Source organism: Myotis myotis, unplaced genomic scaffold (assembly GCF_014108235.1).
Source record: "Myotis myotis isolate mMyoMyo1 unplaced genomic scaffold, mMyoMyo1.p scaffold_m19_p_12, whole genome shotgun sequence".
Classification (NCBI taxonomy): Eukaryota; Metazoa; Chordata; class Mammalia; order Chiroptera; family Vespertilionidae; genus Myotis; species Myotis myotis.
In genome coordinates this window covers 58,494,753-58,516,159 of record NW_023416316.1, presented here as the reverse complement: position 1 = coordinate 58,516,159, position 21,407 = coordinate 58,494,753, and the positions used below count along the sequence as shown (strand labels likewise).

Here is a 21,407-nt window from a genome sequence, read left to right as displayed (position 1 = left end):
AGCTGAGATGAATGACACCTGAAGCCAATGAAGGCTTTGGAGCAAGGCGTGGTACGATTGGAGTTTTACAGTTTTCAAAGTACTTGCACCTATTCATTTGATCCTCATAAGATCTCTATGAAGCACAGCAGGTTTGTGGTCATTTTAGATAAAAGGGGCTAGTAAGTTTGGGGGATGCAGTGTTGCTGTAAAAAGGATAAGAGAAACATTCACCTTACAACCACTTCCCCAACAGATAAGAGGAATTTACAAAGTGCATTCACATCAACTGTGAGTTATTAGAACTGGTATAGTAGTATTTCTGTTATAAGAAGAAAGGGCTCTTTTATTTTAGGTGGAAAGGGTTCTATAAATCATCTTCAAAGATGAGACAAATTCCTACCAGGTGAGAGGTGTATAGACTCTTTTAAATATTCTATTAGATCAGTGGTATTAACTGTGGCTACATGCTCAAATTACCTGGGAACTCAAGGAAAATCGTCAGCGTGGGCCTCTGTTGTGGGAGGGAGGTTGATGGCTGCCCAGACACTTTTAGTTCCGAGTTATAAGGGTGTTTTTGATGCAGAGGACAGTTAGAACCCTGAATTAGATGATGGTTATGAGTAAATGCACCGGATGACTTTTTTGAGCCAGCCTTTATCTGTTCAGAATCCCACCCTTCCCACCCACCCAGATTAAAAAGAAATCCCAGTTTTCCTTCCCAGCCCCTTTGTTTGGGGTTGTATGGGAGACTAAAGGGACCCGGCAAAGCTATCAGCTGCTTTGAATCTGGGAAAAGATAACAGACTGGTTTCTGGGAATGAGATAGAGGAAAGTCAGGCTGCAGGAGGGGAGTAATAATAACTGCTGATGTTTATTGGGCACTGGCTGCGTGTGTGAGCTATTGTGCTAAGTATGTTGCATGACTCGTTTTATTAAATTTCACAATAATCCTTTGAGGTAGATGCTATTATTGGTCCCTGGTTTGCAGACAAGGAAACTGAGACACAAAGTTTACACTGGTGGAGCCAGGATCTGAGTCCAGGCAGTCTGGCTCGAGTTCCTGCTCTTAACAACCACACCAGTAACGCTCTCAACCTGGCGAATATCAGAGTCACCTGGAGAGCCAATAAAGCCCACGGGCCCAGCCTGCGAAGTGGGAGGAGCCTGGGCCTTCATAATTGTAACAAGCTCTCAGCTGATTCTCATACTGCCCCCAAACAGGAGGCCACTGCATTACAATATACGGGGCGGGCAAAAGTATGTTTACAGTAATCTGTATGGAAGATGAATCAAAAATTAATAATAATACAAGGGTAAACTGTTTTGCATCTGTAAGCCTACTTTTGCCCACCACTATGTTGCTTATAGATAAGAAAGCTGTATACACATGCACACACACACACACACACACACACACAAACACTAAGGAGAACGGGGGTCCCGACCTTGATATGGGACAGACCAGAAGTAAGGTAAGGAAGCTCAACGTACAAATTCCCAAAAGTCGCAGATTGGCAAACAAAGGCAGAAACTATTTGTATCAGTGGATAGTGAATGGCTGGAGGAGGAAGGAGAGAAGTCCATACATCATATTTCTGCCTCTGAATCTCAAGCCACCTTTGCTCCCATTGGTTAGATATGGGAAAGACCCTGACACCGTATTTCACAGAATCCAAGATGCCATAGAATGAAGTCACATTATTTTATGTGCCATGAAGAATAACAAAAGCCACCCATTCCACTGTGACCTGCTATCAATTATAACATGCATCCAAACTTCTAAAATAAGAGAAAAAAAGTTGTGTATCTTAGGATCGATGAAATACGGTACAAGCAGTGAACTCTAATGAACTTGGTTCTGAAGCTGTGGAAATCACTCAGCACGTTGGGGAGGCTCCTGCTGACAGAGTCCAAATAACATCGTTCCAGCAACATGGAAAAGAGTCTGTACTGCATATTTTAATATGATTTGTTTGCTAAGAAAATTGAACACACATACCCTAAAAGTAGAGGAATTCACACCGCCCTTTAGGTTTGGGTGCTCAGATTTCTTATCTGTGAAATGGGTTGTGGTAAGGCTGATCTGAGGTAACGTCCATCAGCAAATAGCTCAGTACTTGGCCCAGAGGAGAAGACTGAACATCACATCCCCCTCCCCCGCCCTCCACTAAGTCCGAAGGGGTTTTTATGTCATGTGCAGTCAACTTGGGGGACGGAGGAAAGAGAGTTAAAGTGGTAGGTGTCCAAAATTAGAATGAAAGTCAGAAGGACCATATGATTTCAAACACAAATACCTGTTTGATGCTGTTCCAAAGCAAATGTACTTTATGAGGTGAGGCCAAGCTATAATCAATTTTGTACTAATGCTGAGTAAAGAGCTACGTGCACATTGGAGACTATTCATATAATTAGGAGATGAAGAAATCAGAGACCCACAGGATTCCAATGCCTGATTAAAAATCTGACCTTAGCATTTGGATTCATAAAGGGAAATATTAAAAAATAGATATGTGACATTTAACTCACACTATCTTTAATAAACCTGGGGGGGTCTTTTGGGGGTCACACTGTATTTTTAATATAAAATAATGAATTTATAAATTTTGGATATGGCTTGATTATTTTCTGAAGACCACAATTAATATTTCATCAGGGCAGCTCACTCGAATTTAGACCTTCAAGGCTGCACTTTTTATTGGGGTTTCAGCTGCTTTCAAAGGGAACGTACATGTGGAGGCCATATTAGATCATGTGGCACGCTGCGAGAATTGGGGCAAAGATACTCCTTGCTGGCTTCCCATGCAAAGAGTCATAACCGTGGCATGAATCTGAAGAGCTGAATAGGGTGCTGTGTGGTGAGAAAACAGACAGATAAACCACCACAGGAAAACACTGCATTCTCTGATCACAATATTCACTCAAGCTCCCCAAATGTCCCCGGGTATGGGCTCTGTGTTCCATGGGGATGGCAAAGCTTCCCAAAAAGCACAGCAGTGCCTACTGAAAACAGCACCTATTTTTTGAAAGGTTGACTGAGAGTGACGTAAAAGTTAGGTCACATTGTGTGGCAATCTCTGTAGAAGGGTTGGGCCTGTATTCACTCTTTCCTGAGAGAGAGACAGAAAGTTCTTAACTCTTTAGGATACTGATACATATGCTGCCATGATGTGGGGGAAAGAACAAAATCTCTGACTGTATGTCACAATTTCGAACGAGGAGGCCTTCAAGAAAAGTATCCACTCCTTCACACATTCATTCAGCAAACACTGGAGCACGTACTCAGTGCCAGGCGCAGGCTGTGTGCCTACAGGGGGGCCTAAAGAGCCCAGCACACAGCTGGCCTTTGGAGAGTCTCTGAGGCTGGGAGATATAACACCAAGGAATTTTTCCTGCACAGAACTTTGTGGCAGTCTTTCTAAACACAAGCTTGGCCCAAAGCCCCTGGGCATGGCGTGCACACCCCAGCCACTGGGATTTACTCAGCGTTCCCACATCTCCTTCCTTCCTTCCTTCCTTCCTTCCTTCCTTCCTTCCTTCCTTCCTTCCTTCCTTCCTTCCTTCCTTCCTTCCCTCCCTCCCTCCCTCCCTCCCTCCCTCCCTCCCTCCCTCCTCCCTCCCTCCCTCCTTCCTTCCTTCCTTCCTTCCTTCCTTCCTTCCTTCCTTCCTTCCTTCCTTCCTTCCTCTGTGCCTCTGCCCATGCAGGTGCCTCTGCCTGGAAGATCCCCTTTCTCTCTCTGTCTGCAGGGTGAACCTCCATCGGACCTGACTCACTTTACATGTCCCTTCTTTTGTGTTACCTGCAGTGACCCACCTCAAGGCCAAGTTATTCTGAGCCTAGTCCAGAGCCGGGGACCCTGCAGACAATAGATGCCGGCTTCCCTCCCCCATATCCTTCTTTGTGCCACTTCAGCACCTTATTTCCTCCACTCATCTTCTGTGTTATCTTTTAAAACTTTGTTTAGAATCGGTGAGTTTCCTGGGTGTTATTTATGACGGTGTCGTATCTCTTTGTATCCCAAGGAAAGTATCGGGCATACCAGTCCGTGATGAAGTTTTCACTGACACAAAGAAGAAATAAAGAGGAAAATAAGGATACCAGTTAGTTTCTCATAAAGCTAGATGTGTTGAGTTAGATTTTCCTCTGACATGACATACTTGAAACTTCTGGCTTATTCAAATAGCCTTTAATGTGCAGCAATGAAACAACAAGGCAGAGCTGGGATCAGAATGAATGCTAGTTACCTGGGTTGGAATCTGCACTAGCTGATCGACCTGCAGCATGTTATGCAGTCTCTCTGTGCCTCAGTTTCATCATCTGCACAATGAGGAGAATAGTTATAACTACTCCATGGGGTTGCTATGACAATTAGATAATTTATATATGTAGCGTGCATCTCACATTGAAGCAAGCACTCTCTATAGCATTAACTATTACAATTATACTAGAGGCTCGGTGCACAAATTCATGCACAGGTGGGGTCCCTTGGCCTGGCCTGTGATCAGGGCCAATCGGTGGGGGTCGGGGGGAGAGGGCCAGCTGAGGGCAGGGACCACGGGAGGTTGGCCGGCTGGGGGGAGGGACCGTGGTTGGCAGTGGGAGGTTGGCTGTGGGAGTTCACTGACCACCAGGGGGCAGCTCCTGCATTGAGCGTCTGCCCCCTGGTGGTCAGTGCATGTCATAGCAACTGGTCATTCAGCCACTTAGGCCTGGTACACAAAATTCGGGGTGGAGGGGAGCAGTCCCTCAGCCCGTTCTGCACCCTCTCCAATCTGGGACCCCTCGGGGGATGTCCAACTGCCAGTTTAGGCCTGACTCCTGTGGGATCAAGCCTAAACCGGCAGTCGTACATGCCTCTTGCAATATGGGACCGCTGGCTCCTAACTGCTCGCCTGCCTGCCTGCCTGCCTGACTGCCTGATCACACCCCTAACCACCTCTGCCTGCCTGATCACCCCTAACCACCTCTGCCTGCCTGATCACCCCTAACCACCTCTGCCTGCCTGATCGCCCCTATCCACCTCTGCCTGCCTGATCACCCCTAACCACCTCTGCCTGCCTGATCGCCCCTATCCACCTCTGCCTGCCTGCCTGATCACCCCTAATTGCTCCCCTGCTGGCCTGATCACCTCTAACCACCTCTGCCTCAGCCCCTCACCCGGGACCCAGGATTCCCTCCTCCTCTGGCTGGCTGCAGGCACCCGGGACCTGGGCTTTTCTCTCTGGTCAGCTGCAGGCACCCGGGATCCGGGCCAGCTTTGCCTGGGCCAGCTGCAGCTGCACGGGACTATGGGCGGCCAGCTTTGCCTGGGCCACTGCCACAGGTGCCCGGGACCGCGGACGGGCAGCTTCGCCCGGGCTAGGCTTTGTCAGGAAGGACATCCGAAAGGTTGTCCGGTCTAATTAGCATATTACCCTTTATTAGTATAGCTATAGATTTGTACAATTATAATAATAGAACTTTATTTTACTGTCTCAACAAATAAAAAAAAAATGAAGCTTCGTATCGATTTTCCATACTTCCTGCCTATTTACAAACATGTCCTTATTACTTTTGAAATTTTAATGGCCTGTTAAATCCAAAAGTCCGGGAGTCACTGCTCTCAATAATCTAGAACTCTGAAGTGAACATAAATGGGGTTCTCAAAATCAAGATCCTGAGTCCACAGCCATAACAGTCCCACTGGTGTGAGTCCCAGCACAGCTGGGCTGAAGTTAGCCAAGTGGAACTTCCGGGGAAATAACGTCTGCCTTGGATTGAGGTAGGCTGGGGTTAGTAACAGAGACCTGGCGGAAGTGTTGGAAAATCAGAGTCCCTCCTAGCAGAGAGCTGAGAACACGCTGACGGGTGACCAGGATGATGCTCAGAGATTGTAAAAGTCCTACATACTAATGGTTCCACAGAGTGAGCTAAACCTTTTCAGGAAAACCCTACTTCCATTAGTGTTCCATAGGCTACCGAGGCCCTTTATTCTCTTGAATGAGGGGCTGGTTTAAAGGTTTCACTACTTAAGCAAACTACAACAGAAAAGACAGGTGTTTAAGTATCAAATAAACAGAGACAACGTAATACATTCATTAAGCTTAGGTTTCAGTATTACTGAAAAAGAGGATTCCTGAAAAAAAAAAAAAGGCATAACTTGAAGGAGTGACCTTAAATATAAATCTTTAGAGTTTTAGAGTTTTTCTAACACATTCTTTCTTGAATCACTATAAATAATGAATTAATGTGTCTATTTCTTTAGGCAGAGAACCCTTACATCAGCAATACTTAAATATACAGTTTAAAGAAAATAATATCATGACAGCAACATAAAACCAATGGAAAGTACTGGCCAATTAATTCCTCCTCTTCTCTCCTCCCCTGTCCCAAGTGCTTTCGAATATTATATGTAGAAAAGACCCATCTTGCCCAGCCAGTGTGGCTCAGTGGTTAAGCATTGACCCATGAACCAAGAGGCCACTGGATCTATTCCCGGTCAGGGCACATGCCTGTGTTGTGAGCTTGTCCCCTGGGGGTGGGGAGCAGCTGATTAATGTTTCTGTCTCTCCATGCTTCTCCCTTCCTCTCTCTCAAATTAATAAAAACATATTTTTTAATAATAAAAGACCCATCTTTAGAATCCTGTCTGTTTTAGTCAACATGGTATACTCAGTACCTCACACATAGCAGATTCTCAATAAATATGCTATTTTGCACAGCTGGAAGAAAGTGAATACTTCTTGGCGACCTATTATGTGCAATATCCAGCATGAAGTTATTTTCACATATCTATCACCAAGATTTTTCACTGACATGAAAAGCTAGAGAAATGAAGCCTATTGACATGGCACAGTCTAGGGCAGTGATGGCGAACCTATGACACGCGAACTCATTTTTTTTGGTTGATTTTTCTTTGTTAAGTGGCATTTAAATATATAAAATAAATATCAAAAATAGAAGTCTTTGTTTTACTATGGTTGCAAAGATCAAAAAATTTCTATATGTGACACGGCACCAGAGTTAAGTTAGGGTTTTTCAAAATGCTGACATGCTGAGCTTAAAAGGTTCGCTCAAAAGGGCGAGAGACAAGCTTTACATACTTCAGTCCCCTGTTTTGCCAGGTCGCTCTGAGGTTTATAAACCAACAATGATCGCTGAGTTTTAACTCAAGATGATTTTTTCATCAGCTTCGTTGGTTCCGTTGTTTCTTCTGTGTGTGACATTTCAACATTTCAACCTTGCTCTACCAAGGCCAGCTCGCCTGGCTCTTATGGAGTCCACACAGTATAACAGAAAGATAATAAACTCTTTGTTCAAAGGAGTACGGACTCCAAGGAAAGAGATACAGCTTCCAGGATCTGGATCCTACCTAGTAGGTGTTCCGGGCAAATACATCTCAAATTTCTTTATATTTTAAATTCAATTACCTGTAAACGAAAGTGGCTGGACTAGGCAATTAAATTATTCATATTCAACTTTTTGCCTGGTACTAGGGATATAAAGAGATCCACGACAAAAATAAAACCAAACTCCTGCCTTCAAAGGTATCACAGTCAACTGACTCACATTTTATGCTACTTCGAATAGGCCGTTTACTTCTAAAACACTATGAATCTATGTCCCGAGATCCCAAATGTCATTTACACGAACTCTGTAACAGTAATTTCAATGTGTGTTGGTTATCTCAGACCAGCTACAAGCCCCAAAGTAAAAGTGTGTGGCACATGAGGGAAATTATATTAGATGTGAATGACCAATGGTTATAACAAACATAATGAAAAAACAGACTATTTCCAAAAAAAAAAAAAAACTTTCCTCTAAGTCTCACTTCAGCACCTGAACAGTAGGAGTGCTTATAGTTTCCATGACCCTTTTTCAGTTCTGGTTGTACTGATGAAGTACAATATTTGAACAATACTCTGGCAGACTTCAAATAGTGGCTGAGATTACAGGTGGCAAAGTAGGCTAAGAAACCGGACACCCTGCCATACCTTACTCTGAGAACAAAGTCAGGTGTATTTATTTTATTGGACAGTTTGAATTGATTATCGGTTGCTCATAATTTCCTGTCTCATTTCTTTAGGGCTCTTGGAGTTTATGTCAGGATATCTAGGGCTATCACAATCCTTCCCTCCTTTGCCCCAACATGGATGCCAACAGACTGAATTGACTCAGACAAAGTCCCCGGACAAAAATTGAAGGGGAAAATACCCAAAGCTTTAGTTGAAGAATGGCAGAAGGCTTGGAAAAAAATCTGAAAAAGCAATGAAGATGAAAATGGAAACTCTGTGAAAATTAATGTAGTGTAGAATTGGCGAACATACCACCTATTTCTTTAAACAAATAGAAGAAAGAACCCGCTTATGAGGTGCACCCAAATAATTCACAGGTGGTGAAACTATTAGAGTCCTGCAATTTCTTGCCTCAGAAGTGGAATAAATCTCCTGCATTATAAATGGCGTATGCTCACACGTGTGATTTTTCTACTATTTCCTTTCTCTCCACTATCCCCCCTTTCCATGCACAGGCCTTTTGGGTTTTATTGTAATTAATATATTTTTAATGAGAACTTTAGAGAAAAATATACGTGAGGAAGGGAGATGCAACCTACTATAATAACTTCACTCACAGAAATATAATGTCAAATGGAATATGCTTGGTCTTTTGTCATGGTTCAGTTATTACAAAGTACGCACAACGTAGCGAAAACTATGTTAAATTGAAGTCCGCCAGCACGATGCTCCAATGACAATGGGACAGATGGAAACTCTCTAGATCAGTGGTTCTCAACCTTCCTAATGCCACGACCCTTTAATACAGTTCCTCATGTTGTGGTGAACCCCAACCATAAAATTATTTTCGTTGCTACTTCATAACTGTAATTTTGCTACTGTTATGAATCATAATGTAAATATCTGATATGCAGGATGTATTTAGGTGACCCCTGTGAAAGGGTCGTTCGACCCCCAAAGGGGTCGCGACCCACAGGTTGAGAACCGCTGCTCTAGATAATGGTCACACATAATTAATGGTAATTCTCACAATGATAACAATTTGCTTTGCGAATAATTTTTCCCTAAGTAATTTATCTTACCTAAGAAACTATTCTAGGAGCATTATCTCAATCTGTTGAGATTTTGCTTCCCAGAAATTGTTGACTAAAAGTTTAGCTCAAATAAACTCACAAAAATAAAAATAATAAAATAAACTATTCTAATGTGTTCTATTGCACAAATTGATATTCTGAACTATGGAAGCTGGGGGAAAATAATGTTTGAAGTCAAATAGCGACTGATAATATCCATAAAAATAACACATTAGTAATCTGTAGGAAGCCTTAATTTACATTTACACATGAATAAGAGAATTAAAAAAAGATAGAGTCTATGCAGGAACAGACAAGTTACTAGATGAGCTTTTTTGAGGGACAACTGAAAATAATAATATTCATCATAGGACCACTGCCTATGGAAGAGTTTTTTGAAATATTTAAAAAATAACTCTGACAACTCAATGCCCAGTTACAAGGAATGTGTCTTCATCTATCTTCCATGGAGCTTGACTTTGTGTTGGGTATACAGCCGGTGACAGAGAAATGATTTTTACATGAATTAATCACTTTAAGTTTTACAGTACTTTGAAGTTTACAAAACCTTCAACATCTAATGCTGATTTGCCTCTCACAACACCCTGGAGAGTTCGGTGGGATGGGCAACAGTGCGTGATGAGTGGACAGAAGTTGGAGTGAGTTATGTGACTGGATCATAGAGATGGAATCAGTGCTACAGCCCAGATGGTTACACATTAAAATTAGTGTGACCTCTAGAAAAATGTACCAAAGATAGTTTGAGACTAAGTATACTTCAAAAGTACATTTTACTTCACATGCTGCTATGTGAAACATTTGCTTTCTTTGGGTGTGAGTCTGTTTTCCTCTCTGTCCATGTTCACTCCTTGAGTTTCTGACATCTGCCTCTGGAACTGCTTTGGTGTTGGGCTTGTGTTTGCCTCTTGGTATCTTTTCTTGTTTCCTTTGACTGCCCCCTGGGTCTGTGTGGTTCTGTGTCCTTGACCAGGTTGGTTGGTCCTGCTCTGCTGGTTACATGAGAGATGCCAGGAGTCCAGACTCCAACTGTTTACCACAGTCCTGCTCTCTTGGTTCCTCTCTTCATTTATTACTGCTCCACTTGCTCCTGGACCCTATGTTTAAAAAATGGATGTGAACCCATTTTTCCTGTTTTTCCTGCAGTACTGGCACATATACAGCCCCCAGTACTCAGCACATTCTGGGTCTGTGATAAGGTGCAAGCTACACAGATTGAATTGCCATTAGGATAACTTGGCATCTTATTTCAATTTTCCTGCCTAATGTATTGAAAGTAGTATCAGTACTTACATATCAATGAGTACTAGCCTGCTTATCATCTAAATTAGAAGCATATGTTAATTGAAAAGGTTTTTAGTTTAATAAATAACACCTACCCGAAATTCTCAGTGTTTTAACACAACAAAGGTCTATTTCTTGCTCATGGTTAAATGAATGTTCATAGATGTGCCTCTATGAGGGTGGTGGGTTGGGGTTCTGCTCCATGTAGTCATTCAGGGACTGAGGCTTTCGATTTGGTGGCTTTGCCATTCCCTACTCTCTTGAAGTTCTTTACTGAATTCTCGGCATCCAGCAGGCAGGAAAAGAGAGTGTTTGGTGCTTAGAGGGTTACATGAGAGATGCCAGGCCTAGAAGTGCCACATTTCATGTCTAACTATAATCCGTAGGCCAGAACTCAATCATATTGCTCCATCCACTCACAGAGAAGGCTAGAAAATACAGTTTATCCTGTGCCAAGTAGTAAAAAGAAATGAGTTTTTGTAACTCCATAGCATTATCTCTGCTAAAATTAGAGTTTATAACTACCTTCCAATTTTATAAAACTGTGGCTAATGTAAATGTCATTTTCTTCCTGAGGATCAACTTCTTAAAAAATATACTTGAAAACTAAATGAATTATAAAAGATATGAAACATGCAAAATTCGTTCTAATTAACAACAGCAGAAGAGATTCTTGTTCAATTGCTATTCATTGTGTGGATGTATGTGTTTAAGAGAGAGAGAAAAACAAAATAGATGTCTTCACCTTGAAATTTATTAGGATTGTTGACTTGGTCCTACCAACATCAGAATTAGTGAAATGCTTCATATTGTGAGATGGGTGTTCACATTTTCCCTTTTTACAAGTATTTTCTTTTCTTTTCACCTTCTTTTGCCAAGTCATTCTTACTCATCCATCCATTCATTCATTAAAAATAAATTTATTGGGATCTAATGACCAGATCTCCTGAGAGGAGTGGGAGGAACCAGTCATTCCTTCTGTTGTCCCCCACATCTTTGTGGAGTAGACAGGCATGTAAGCACAATATGAGATTCAGAAAGTCAGCGATAAATGCAAGGAAGCACAAGAACAAGAAGTTACAATTAAAAATATTATGGAGAATACAATGAAGTATTTATGCCTCTGAAAAACAATTATTAAATGCTGCCTATACATGTAGCTAAATATTGGTGGAATTTGGGGTGGGGGTAATCAAATAGAGAAATTACAGTACTTCTTCTAATGAAGGTTAAATGAGATAAGATCTATTTCTATGACTGAAATAGAGACTATTAATAAATATAGGAAAATATCCCAACTGATTTATAAATACTGAGCTTCTGGAAACACAACAAATAAAAAGCCAGAGGTCATTGCTGGCTACAGACTACTACCGTCAGGACATCTTCATGACATGGCCAGAAAATGTCTCATGGGCTTACATGCTGGGTACTCCAGTTAGCAAAGTCCTGGGGAGGGGAAACCAGAACAGTTAAGCTTTATTCAATGTAGGTTTCAGGCTTGAAGTTCGGGAATTGGGGGAGGTTTAGTCATTTATTTTTGAGCTCATGGAAAGAAGGGGTTGATAGCGACAGCTCACCCCAGTTAGCAGGCAGGCTCCCCACACAGCTGTGCTGGCCTATTTCAATTAGGATCCTTTAGGACTGAGATCACCCTGGTATGCCAGTCCTAAGCCGCTCATGAGCCAGTACTGCCAATCAAGCCGAAATTCAACCACATGGTATGGTTGTTATGGTGTAGACAGAAAATGACATGGACTTGTCTCATTCTGGTGAAAACATAAAGTCTGAAGCTGGCTCTTTAGAAGAAAAAAAGTTAGTGAAAATGGCAAGACTGCAAAACTTAATTTAGACACATTTTCCTGCCATTATCTCATCACAATTAACCAGTAGGTTACTCATGATGATTCAAGGAATGCTCTCACTAAAAAAAAGACTGTGATTTTCATGCTATGAAGAGGTCTCTTTTGAGTCACCCTGCTCATGAGAACACAGGAACCCATATACTATGTATAATGAGGGGAGGGTAGAATAAAACTTAAATAATTAGATGGGAGAAACTTAAATAATCAGCCCTGGAACCTGAAATAGACACATTCAAAGCAGAGTTGTCACTGGACCAAAGAAACTGAACTATACATATCAAGTTAGAAAACACCAAATATGTGTGTGGAGAATTAGAGAGCTGTGTGATAGTCTCTGTAAGTTCTTTCTTCTCTTAATTGAGTTCAACAACAGTCATGATGCCTATATATACACGAGATACTCTACTAGTTGTTGCAGAAAATGCAGAAATTCACAGGACACTGTATCTTTTCCTGAAATAGCTTTGAATTATATTTTGATTAAGCTATTATAAAGGGGAGAATCAAAACACCAGATCATGTCTCATCCAAATATAAATCCTGTGCCAAATGCACCAATGTAAACTGGGTTAAAAAAATGAGTTCCAAGTCTAAGGGTTAACCACACTTTACTGATTAAAATGGCACGAATTAAATCTCCTTCAATTTTGTTATCAGGATATAAGGATAAAGTTTGTGCTGCTCCTAAGTTTGAGTAACAGCCTGCCCCATGACATGCTAGAGAAGTGCTTTCTAGCTTAGTCATGCATATTGATAAGGGGAATCAATATGTGTTAACACTTACTGAAATGCAGGGAGACATTCATTTATTCATTCTCTCACAAGTCTTCAAAATCCATGTCGTTTTTCAAGGAAGGAAATTCCTGGTGTAATAGGATTCTTTTGTAGTTCACTAGTGACCACTATTGGACATACTTGCCTCAATTTATATAAAGCAATAGAACTGGTTCACATGAAAATAATAACGGAGACAAGTGGTCCTGAACAGACCAGACACTAAAAACAGAAGCCTGAGAAAACAAAAATGCAGCTGACCATGTCTAGACAAGAAACTTTGCAAAAACACGAAGAAAATAATGTTAAAAGAAATGCCTCACTGTTTTGCAGATTTATGTAAAAAAATCCTTAAGTTTGATTTAAAGACAATCTAGACATGATAATAAACAATATATATAAAAAGGTGTTTGTGCACACACACACACACACACACACACACACACACACACACACACACCTCTTATTGGAGCAGACCACAGTCTGCTGTAAATAAGGGATTTAACATTCATTCCACAAACTAATGGTGCTTCTAGCCATCCAAGATAGATCCACTTAGATAATAGTGGAGGAGAGTGCCAGAGTGACTAAAGGGAATGGCTATTGTGTTTGACTAGTTTCCATGTATAAATTAGTGCAGAGAAGAAAAAGAAATTCAACAGGAAAACACATGTACTTTATTATAATTCTGAGTGTTACTCTTGCAACTCCCACAATAGCAGGCAAAAGAGCTTAAAACCACTTAAAAGAAACAAAAAGCAAATGCAAATTTGGTTAAATGCCTTTCTGACAAGAAGTGATTTGACTTCAAGTTTGGATGGACACACATGTCAATGGCTGGTCATGGTTTCTGGCACATTCCTTTTGAGCTAAACAATTGGGACAAAAAAGAAAAGGAGAATGAAAAAGGAAAGCAGGGTGGGAAGATGTGGAAAGTTGGGTTATGTGGCTTCATTTGACCTGAATATCAGGATGAAAACCTTTTGGTCAGTACTACTGTCCTATTGTGTCCAGAATAAAAATTAAGTCTATGGTGTATGAGCTTTGCATGAAAGTATGGGTGGTAACCTAAACGAGATACAATAGACACAAGGACTGCATTCTCTCAGGAACAATGCTCCAGATAAAAAGGGCTTCAGTGAACCACATTCGAGGTTTGTACACACGAAGCAAGGCATGATACGGATGATTCAACTGCCAGTGATAGGAAGGCTGTTTTGAAGTAGAAACTGGCTTGCCGCTAAAACAGAGTGTTTTCCAACTAAGTTAAAGGGATCTTTCAAAATTGCTTAAATTAATTCTAAGAGTAGACAGACTCTTGTATAAAAGAACTACAGAAAAAAATACAAGGCAACCAGTTCAATTTCTCTATCTAGACTGAGGGTTGAGTTGACAATGTCACACTTCTAGTTCTAAGTCAACTAAAGATCAGTCCGAAGGTCACCTTCTCTTAGGCCAGTAATTTAATTTTGGCTACAAAGCTAAAGGGGGCAGTTAATGAGCAAATGTAACAACTGTGCATAATATTGTACACACCTTTAATGCCCAAGATGATGCAAAAAGCCTACGTATCTCAAAGTTCAAAGATCAGCATATGCCATTGATTCCATCATTGCTACATAATTTATAACCACAGTAAAAAGCAAACAAGTTATGTTCTCTCTGTTATGTGTTGATTTGGGGACTCAAATATAAGCTTATTTCCTTATCTCTAAAATGGGTTTTAAAATGTCTTATTTGCAAGTTTATTGTGTGGATGCTTTGTAATGCTTTTCAAACCACCGGCCTAGTGTTTGGCCCTTTCAGACACACAGTACCCGGCACAGGGGCGTATCTTGGCACATGCCAGTGCTCTTTTTTTTCTACCATAACTCTCAGGACCCCTGTTCATTTAAATACAGGTATGAAACAAACCTGGATTTGATTTCATTTTATCCTCAATACAATTATTGTAATTGAAACAAAATATGTTTTATGTTTTAAACCTGAAATAAGTCTCATTATGTGCTCAAATACACATATGAATAGTCAAGATATCAAAGAGGGATATAATGCATTTACCAAACGGGTAGCAAAACAATCTATTTCTGAATGGGAAAGTTTTTTTCCAATGTAAAATGAGATCATACTTCATATGGAAGATACCAAAACAGTAATGTGTACTGGTAATTTGCTTTATGATATAATTAGATGGGAACATAACACATACTTTTAAAAAATCACAAAGAAAAAAAAAAAGATGAGGCAACCTAATGGTGTGTATGTAAGTAACACATCCCATATGGAAAAAATGAGACACCTTTCATAAATTGCTTGCTTCAGTAGTCATAAAGCACACCTAGGCATTCTGCTTTTTATATTCCCCCAAACAGCGAAAACTTCAGTCCATTCATGCCTAAAATTCAGTTCTCCTTTAAATTTTCAAGAAATCTTAAAAATACATTTCTATATTTACAGCCTTTGCAATGTAGCATTATGATTTCTTGCCGACAATGATGCAAATAAGTGGAAATGTATAAAATTGTTAATCACTGTCTGATTACTCTATCTGATGAATCTTCAATTTGTACCAAATGGCTTACTTCCCTTCTTCATAATTATAGTGCAGATCAAATTTGTCAGAGTGTAATCAGAACAAAACAGTCCTTCACCATTGACGAATCAATGCAACCTACATAATCCGCTGCCTGTGTACCTTGTCCCCCCCTGGCCTTGTTGCCTCCTGAGGAAGTGTGGGCATCCATAAATGTCACAGGGAGAGCTACAATCACGTTCGTTTGGAATCAGTGTGTGCAAATTTTGGAATGAAACCTTCAGATGAGGTTTACTAAGCTGCCTGCCCAGAACACTCTGGTTTAAAAAATGTGCATTGCTATTAATATTTTGAGTGTAGATTTTTTTTGGACAGTAAATGTTCATTTTCTGCCCATAAAACCAAGTATGAGTCACAATGGAACATTTACTTTGAGTCAAAAATGCAGAGTGTGCGGATGTTCCAGAGCAGAGCATCTTATCACCGCGACTATGGAGAGCAGCCGTACGGAAAGTCAGCATTTTCTTCTTCTTCAAAAGCAGATCTGAGATCAAAGACCATAATCCTCAATTCATAAATAGCAGCATTAACTTGTATCCATACATGACTTGGAGTAATTATGAGCTATAATCTGGGTTGGCTGCAAAGAGGCGCTCATTCCCTCTTTTACCTGGTTCCGCAGCACATGCTCACAGAGGGAAAAGAGTTCCTAACGGCAGTGGGGGAAAGCCCCTCATAGCCCATCCTTCAAAAAAATTCCAGGAACACAGCAGTGAGTGAGTGATCTGACGACGCCTGTCATCCAAATTCCAAGCATACGCACCATCATTTATACAGTCCCCAGCTCGCAAACTCTGTGCAGTCTATCCCAAAGTTCGTGTCTCGATAATATTATAGACCTCTCACTGATCCCACAACGTCTGGAAGACTTTATTTTGCTTGAGAAGTTGGGGTTAAAGTTCTGAAAGAATTTTTTTTTTAAGCACGTAAATTATTTTACCTGGCGTTTGAAGATCAAGATATACCTCCCCCCTCCACACACACACACACACATACACGGCACCCCAACAGCACCCAGACTAAATGGCAATAGCAATGTATAAAAAGGAAAAGGCATTTACCAGGAGCAGGAAAGCCAGAAAGAGGAGCGGTGTGCCAGGAGTTGCCCGACGGCAGCATTCCATGCTTGGATCCTTGCCGGAATCCGGATCGGACACTGAATAAGCTGCTAAGTGCTCCTCTGCCTGCTGTCACATCCAGTCCCGGTGCTAACACTCCAGCCCTGCCTATCAGCTTCCATCAGCCCCGCTCACATTTCCTGACTAGGGGTGGGTGGGTAGGTGGATGGGTGGGGGGTAAGCTGAATGGAATCTCTCTCGGAGCAGGCAGCCAGCCAATCAGGCTCCTGCTAATCAGACATGCTGAATAACAAAGCCAGGGGGACAGAGAAAGTGTAACAGTGCGAGCAAAAAAAGAAGGGGAAAAGGACGAAAAAGAAAGGAGAGCAGAGCGCGCAGCAGAGCCAGGAGAGAAATGCAAAAGATGCAGAACTGCAGACGATGAAGCCAAGCCCTGTGCTATGAACTAACCTGGTTAGTTCTTTGTGAGATACGTTTCTGTTTTGCCATTTGCTTGTGCTGATGCCCGTGGCTTTGTAAAGTACAGTAGCTCCCTGTGACTCTGTATTGTTCCATTCAGGAGAGAAACTTAATCCCTGTCAATATATAACATATGCCATAAAGGGAGAGAATCATAGACAAAACCTGACTTAATGTGCCCTTTAAATGTGTGCTGTACAACAGCTTTATTCCTCTTCCATAAAGTTGCTCTTTATTTTTCCCCTTGACTTGGAGAAGGGAGACTATATAAATTTTTGAAAGTTACTCCCTAAACCTAAATAGTGGCATAAGTTACTTAGTGTATTAATGACTTGATCTAAAAAAAAAAAAAAAAAAAAAAGGAAGCTGATTCTTTGTAAAGTGACAATCTTAAACACCCAAGATTTACTAAGGCTGAAGGCACAATTAGAAATTTAGATCCACTCGTTTAAAAAGAAGACCTTAACAAAGGCAGGGATGACTGGCACTGAAATTTGAGGTTGAAGAACAGCCTGATTTTGACACATGGCCAACTCTCAACTGTCTGCATTAGGAGGGGAGAGAAAAAAAGGATGAATTAAATCCTCAGTTAATCCCCAAACCTTTTAACCGACAGTTTCAGTCTCCTCCTTCGTGTCCTTCATCAGAGCTGCTGTAACACAGCAGAAAAGGCTGAAGTGAGTTTTGCTTCCTTTTCCTCTCCCTCCTGCAGTGGATGGAGAGATGACCCTCCAGGTCCAGCCCAGCCTGGAGGAAGTGCTAACAAGCAGTGAAATGATGACAAGGCCAAGGGAAGGGCAGGAAGCTTCTGAGTCCTGTTAATCTACCAGCAAGCAAGATTTCACTCTACCAGAGGGGATTTTATTACAGTTTTAGGAAAGTGTCAAGTGTCCAACAAGGACGTCTTTCTCCTTATCTGCTAAGGAAATCACTGGGTTTTTGAAAGAATGAAATAGCAAACTTGGCCTTACATTCCCATAGGTGTGTCGCCAGGAAGCTTTTCCTTTGTAGATCTCTTGATAGGCTGTATATATATATATATATATATGGCAGAAGACACTTAGGACTAATGTTCTTTCCTTTCGTTAATAAAAAAAAAATACCGACAAGAGGCATGAAACACACAAATATGGAAAACCTGATGAAGCCATAGTAGGCATGTGAATACAGGCAGGTCTGCCTATATACAGATCTGCAGTGTTGCTTTGCAGAAAGGTGAGGAAAAGCAGGTTGTTCAACTTCAGGCTACTGGCTTTTCCTATGATATATCAATTAAAGACAGCAGAGCTTTAAAATTCCCATTTTTAACCTATGAGGAAAGTCAAGGGCATACAAGGATTCCCCTTCTCTTCACCTAGGAAAATGGGTAGTACTAATCCATACCTCAGAGGCTCTGTTCCTAAAGTGTGCTTTTCTCTTTCACAAAGATTCATTTCGCGAGTCTTTCAAAAATTGGTGAAGGCTCATAAGCTGAAGAGTATTCATGAGTAACTGTAAAAATACTTGAATGGTGTGATCTGAAGTCTTTATCATATTAAAAATGGATTGATTGAAATAACCTTTCATTTATGAAGCTATGTTACATCTCTCTCTTTTACACATTAGAGCTTTCTGCCACCGGCTTTTTTCTTCTATCAGTTACTAGCTGTAGAGTTCCAACTAGTTCTGCAAAAAAAAAAAAAAAAGGAATATTTTATCTCCCTCCTCACAACTAAACTTCACTCATGAGGCAGGTCAATAGGGCAGAAGAGGTGGTGGAGAAGGAATAATAGCAAAAATGGTAATGGTACAATACCATTTGTAGAATAATAGAAAAAATTGGTATGATAAGAGAATAACTGGTAGCCACTTATATGCTAGTCTAGATTCCTTCCTGCTTTGGAAATAAATATTGTCTAGATGGTCGAGTCAGAGATTTCTTTAGGCTTTGATGGACATGTCAATGTACAGCAAGACAGTCACCACAACCCTCACTTTATAGTAGAATATTTTTTAAGTCAAGCTCTAAATCATTTCTTGACTGTCAGGAGGATGCCCACCACAGTGTCTCATGCTTCTGGTCCCTATGCTTGTAGCATTTCCTTTCTGGTTGGGGGATGCCCCTAGAAATGAGGAAAAGCAATTGCACAGTCAAGCATTACGCATTCTAGGGCAAACAAACTTACTGTAACTTCAGAAATAGGAGAACAAAACCAACAAGTGTTAGGGTGATGGAGGTGAATTTCTGGTATGGTGAATTTTGATAACTAGTGAAGTTTATGTGATATCTTTAAAGTTTACAAAATGATTTTACACCCGCATCTCATTTGACCTTTATGACTACTCTGTGAAGTTAGTTAAGTAACTCACCCCATTTTATGTGAAAACTGAGGCTCTAAGAGGTGAAGTGACTTGTCAGGGCTCCACCGGCTAGAACTGGCCTTTGAAAGAGGTCTTCTGACTTTTACTCTCTCTCATCATTTATATGTACGCATCCATGCATGTGTGTGAGTGTGAGTGTGAGTGTGTGTGTGTGTGTGTGTGTGTGTGTGTTGGTAGTGGTGTCATAGTGGTTGGAGGGGATTGTTTATAGTGAAGGCAAGGGGGCAGGAGGCAGGCTACCCAGGTTTACTATAGGTCCACACTACCTGACAATGGAAAGTATCTCATATTAGTGTATAACTTCTCTGTCTCCTCTCTTCGTCATTTCTAAAACCTTTATCAGAGCCGAGGAAAAATAACATCAAATCCTAGGTAATCTAGCTCCATGCTAACGGCAGCCTGGGAAAGGCCTCTTATGGCATGTGAGCAGGGCGTTGGCCGAGTTCCTTTTTTCCTCTTCAGGTATCTAAATTAAAGCCGTCTGCCAGTGTCTGAGCAGCAGCAGCAGCGGCAGCAGCAAACCCGGCTGCTGTAATACTGGTTACCGGCTCCCTGCACAATATATTAGGTGAAATGAAAGCAGAAGCAAGAGTGTCAGGGCTGTCTGAAGCATCATTCCAAATGGTATGGATTTAACAATACTTAATTTAAAAAACACCAGCTTGGACAGGAGCAAGCTGTTAACATTCAGTGTGCTTTATGGCAGGAAAGAATGAGCTAAACTCTCGGAATTTCTCTCCCTGGGGAGAGTACGTTACAGTGTTCACGCTGGAGCCACCTGTCTCTTCCTGAGGTTGGGCCTTCTCACATGGCCCGCCAGTTGAGTAACTGGGGTAAAGAGGGCAGAGGGTCTTCTGGAAAGAACTCAGGGGTGGGAAGCACAGACGACCCGGGTAAGGCCTCATCTCCCCTCTTGAAAGAGGTGGTTATGGTGGCACCTGAGCCTTACTGTCCTCATGGGCATGCGTGGAAGTTGTGTGATTTCCCTAGCTAATTCTGAAAATTAAAGGGAGGAAAAATGGTGTGCGAATGAATAAGATAAAACTACAGGAAGCTGACTGCTGGTCTCAGGGACAGAGCTGGAATTTGAGCAGGTGACTGTAGCTCTCCAATTCACCTCCTACCCAGTTAGCACACAAGCGATTGGAGTGTTTGCTAAAATTTTCAAATCATCTTTCACACATAACCTAGTGTAATATAAGCAGAAACTCTATAAGGTAGAGAGTAATTATTACCCTCAATGATTGATGAGGAAACTAGTGCTTTTATTATAAGTAGGCTCATCAAAGTTACTTATTAGCAGGTGAAAAATTGGACTGTATCTAAGTGGTTTGACTTTGACCTGGACAACTCTCTGAGAAGCTGATGAGAATAGTTACATTTATTGAGTCTTTCACATGCCAGGCATTGTTCTAACTTTATATTTATTATTTCTTTTAATTATCACAACAACTCTACAATATATGTATACTTATTTTCCCCATATGGATGTTATTTATGGCAGATCAGCATCCACATTCACCCCAACCAGTGCCCTCCTGAAACAGAGGCCAGAAACCAAGAAACTACATTTCCCAGACTCCCTTGCAGCTAGGGCACTGGATGTAACTTAGATTTGGCCACTCAGAAACACTTTCATAAGATTTGGAAGGTGAAAGTGAGGCAGAGACCACACTTTGCTCTTTTGCTTGTAAAAATGACTACAGAGTAAGGTGCTTTGTCTGCAGTCATGCTAGCCATTCACTACATTTGTAGGTGGCAAGAGGCAGTTCTAGATGGATCAAAGAATGTGGGCAAGGTTCTTAAAGCCCTTGCATTTCCATTCAGCAGAGGACTTCCTGGTTATGCAAGAGGCAGCTGCTCCTATGGTGATCTGTTGCTGTAGAGTAGCATGGGAGTCTTCAGAAAGTTCAAACCAGAGACTTTT

The 21,407-nt window shown here is 41.3% G+C and overlaps 1 protein-coding gene and 2 long non-coding RNA genes across 6 annotated transcripts in view; 1 reads left to right on the top strand and 2 right to left on the bottom strand.

The window, feature by feature from the left end:
* LOC118667570 overlaps positions 1 to 8,404 on the top strand; it is a 33,459-nt gene extending 25,055 nt beyond the window's left edge. The window contains exon 3 of the long non-coding RNA XR_004971325.1: positions 8,046 to 8,404. This is a non-coding gene — a long non-coding RNA (uncharacterized LOC118667570). The remainder of the gene's footprint in view (positions 1 to 8,045) is intronic.
* Positions 1 to 21,407, bottom strand: part of ADAMTSL1 (ADAMTS like 1) — a 900,799-nt gene that overhangs the window by 378,345 nt on the left and 501,047 nt on the right. The window contains exon 1 of one of the 4 annotated variants that reach the window (XM_036331233.1): positions 16,643 to 16,860. The exons of the other annotated variants lie outside the window; for them this stretch is intronic. Coding sequence (XP_036187126.1) covers positions 16,643 to 16,705 — 63 coding nt within the window. The 5' untranslated portion in view covers positions 16,706 to 16,860. Of the gene's footprint in view, positions 1 to 16,642; positions 16,861 to 21,407 lie in introns of those variants that run through there. 4 annotated transcript variants of the gene reach the window in all.
* On the bottom strand, positions 13,643 to 16,616 carry LOC118667571. Its single transcript, XR_004971326.1, has 2 exons — positions 15,952 to 16,616; positions 13,643 to 13,857 (listed from the first exon to the last, which is right to left on the bottom strand). It is a non-coding gene; the product is annotated as an uncharacterized LOC118667571 (long non-coding RNA).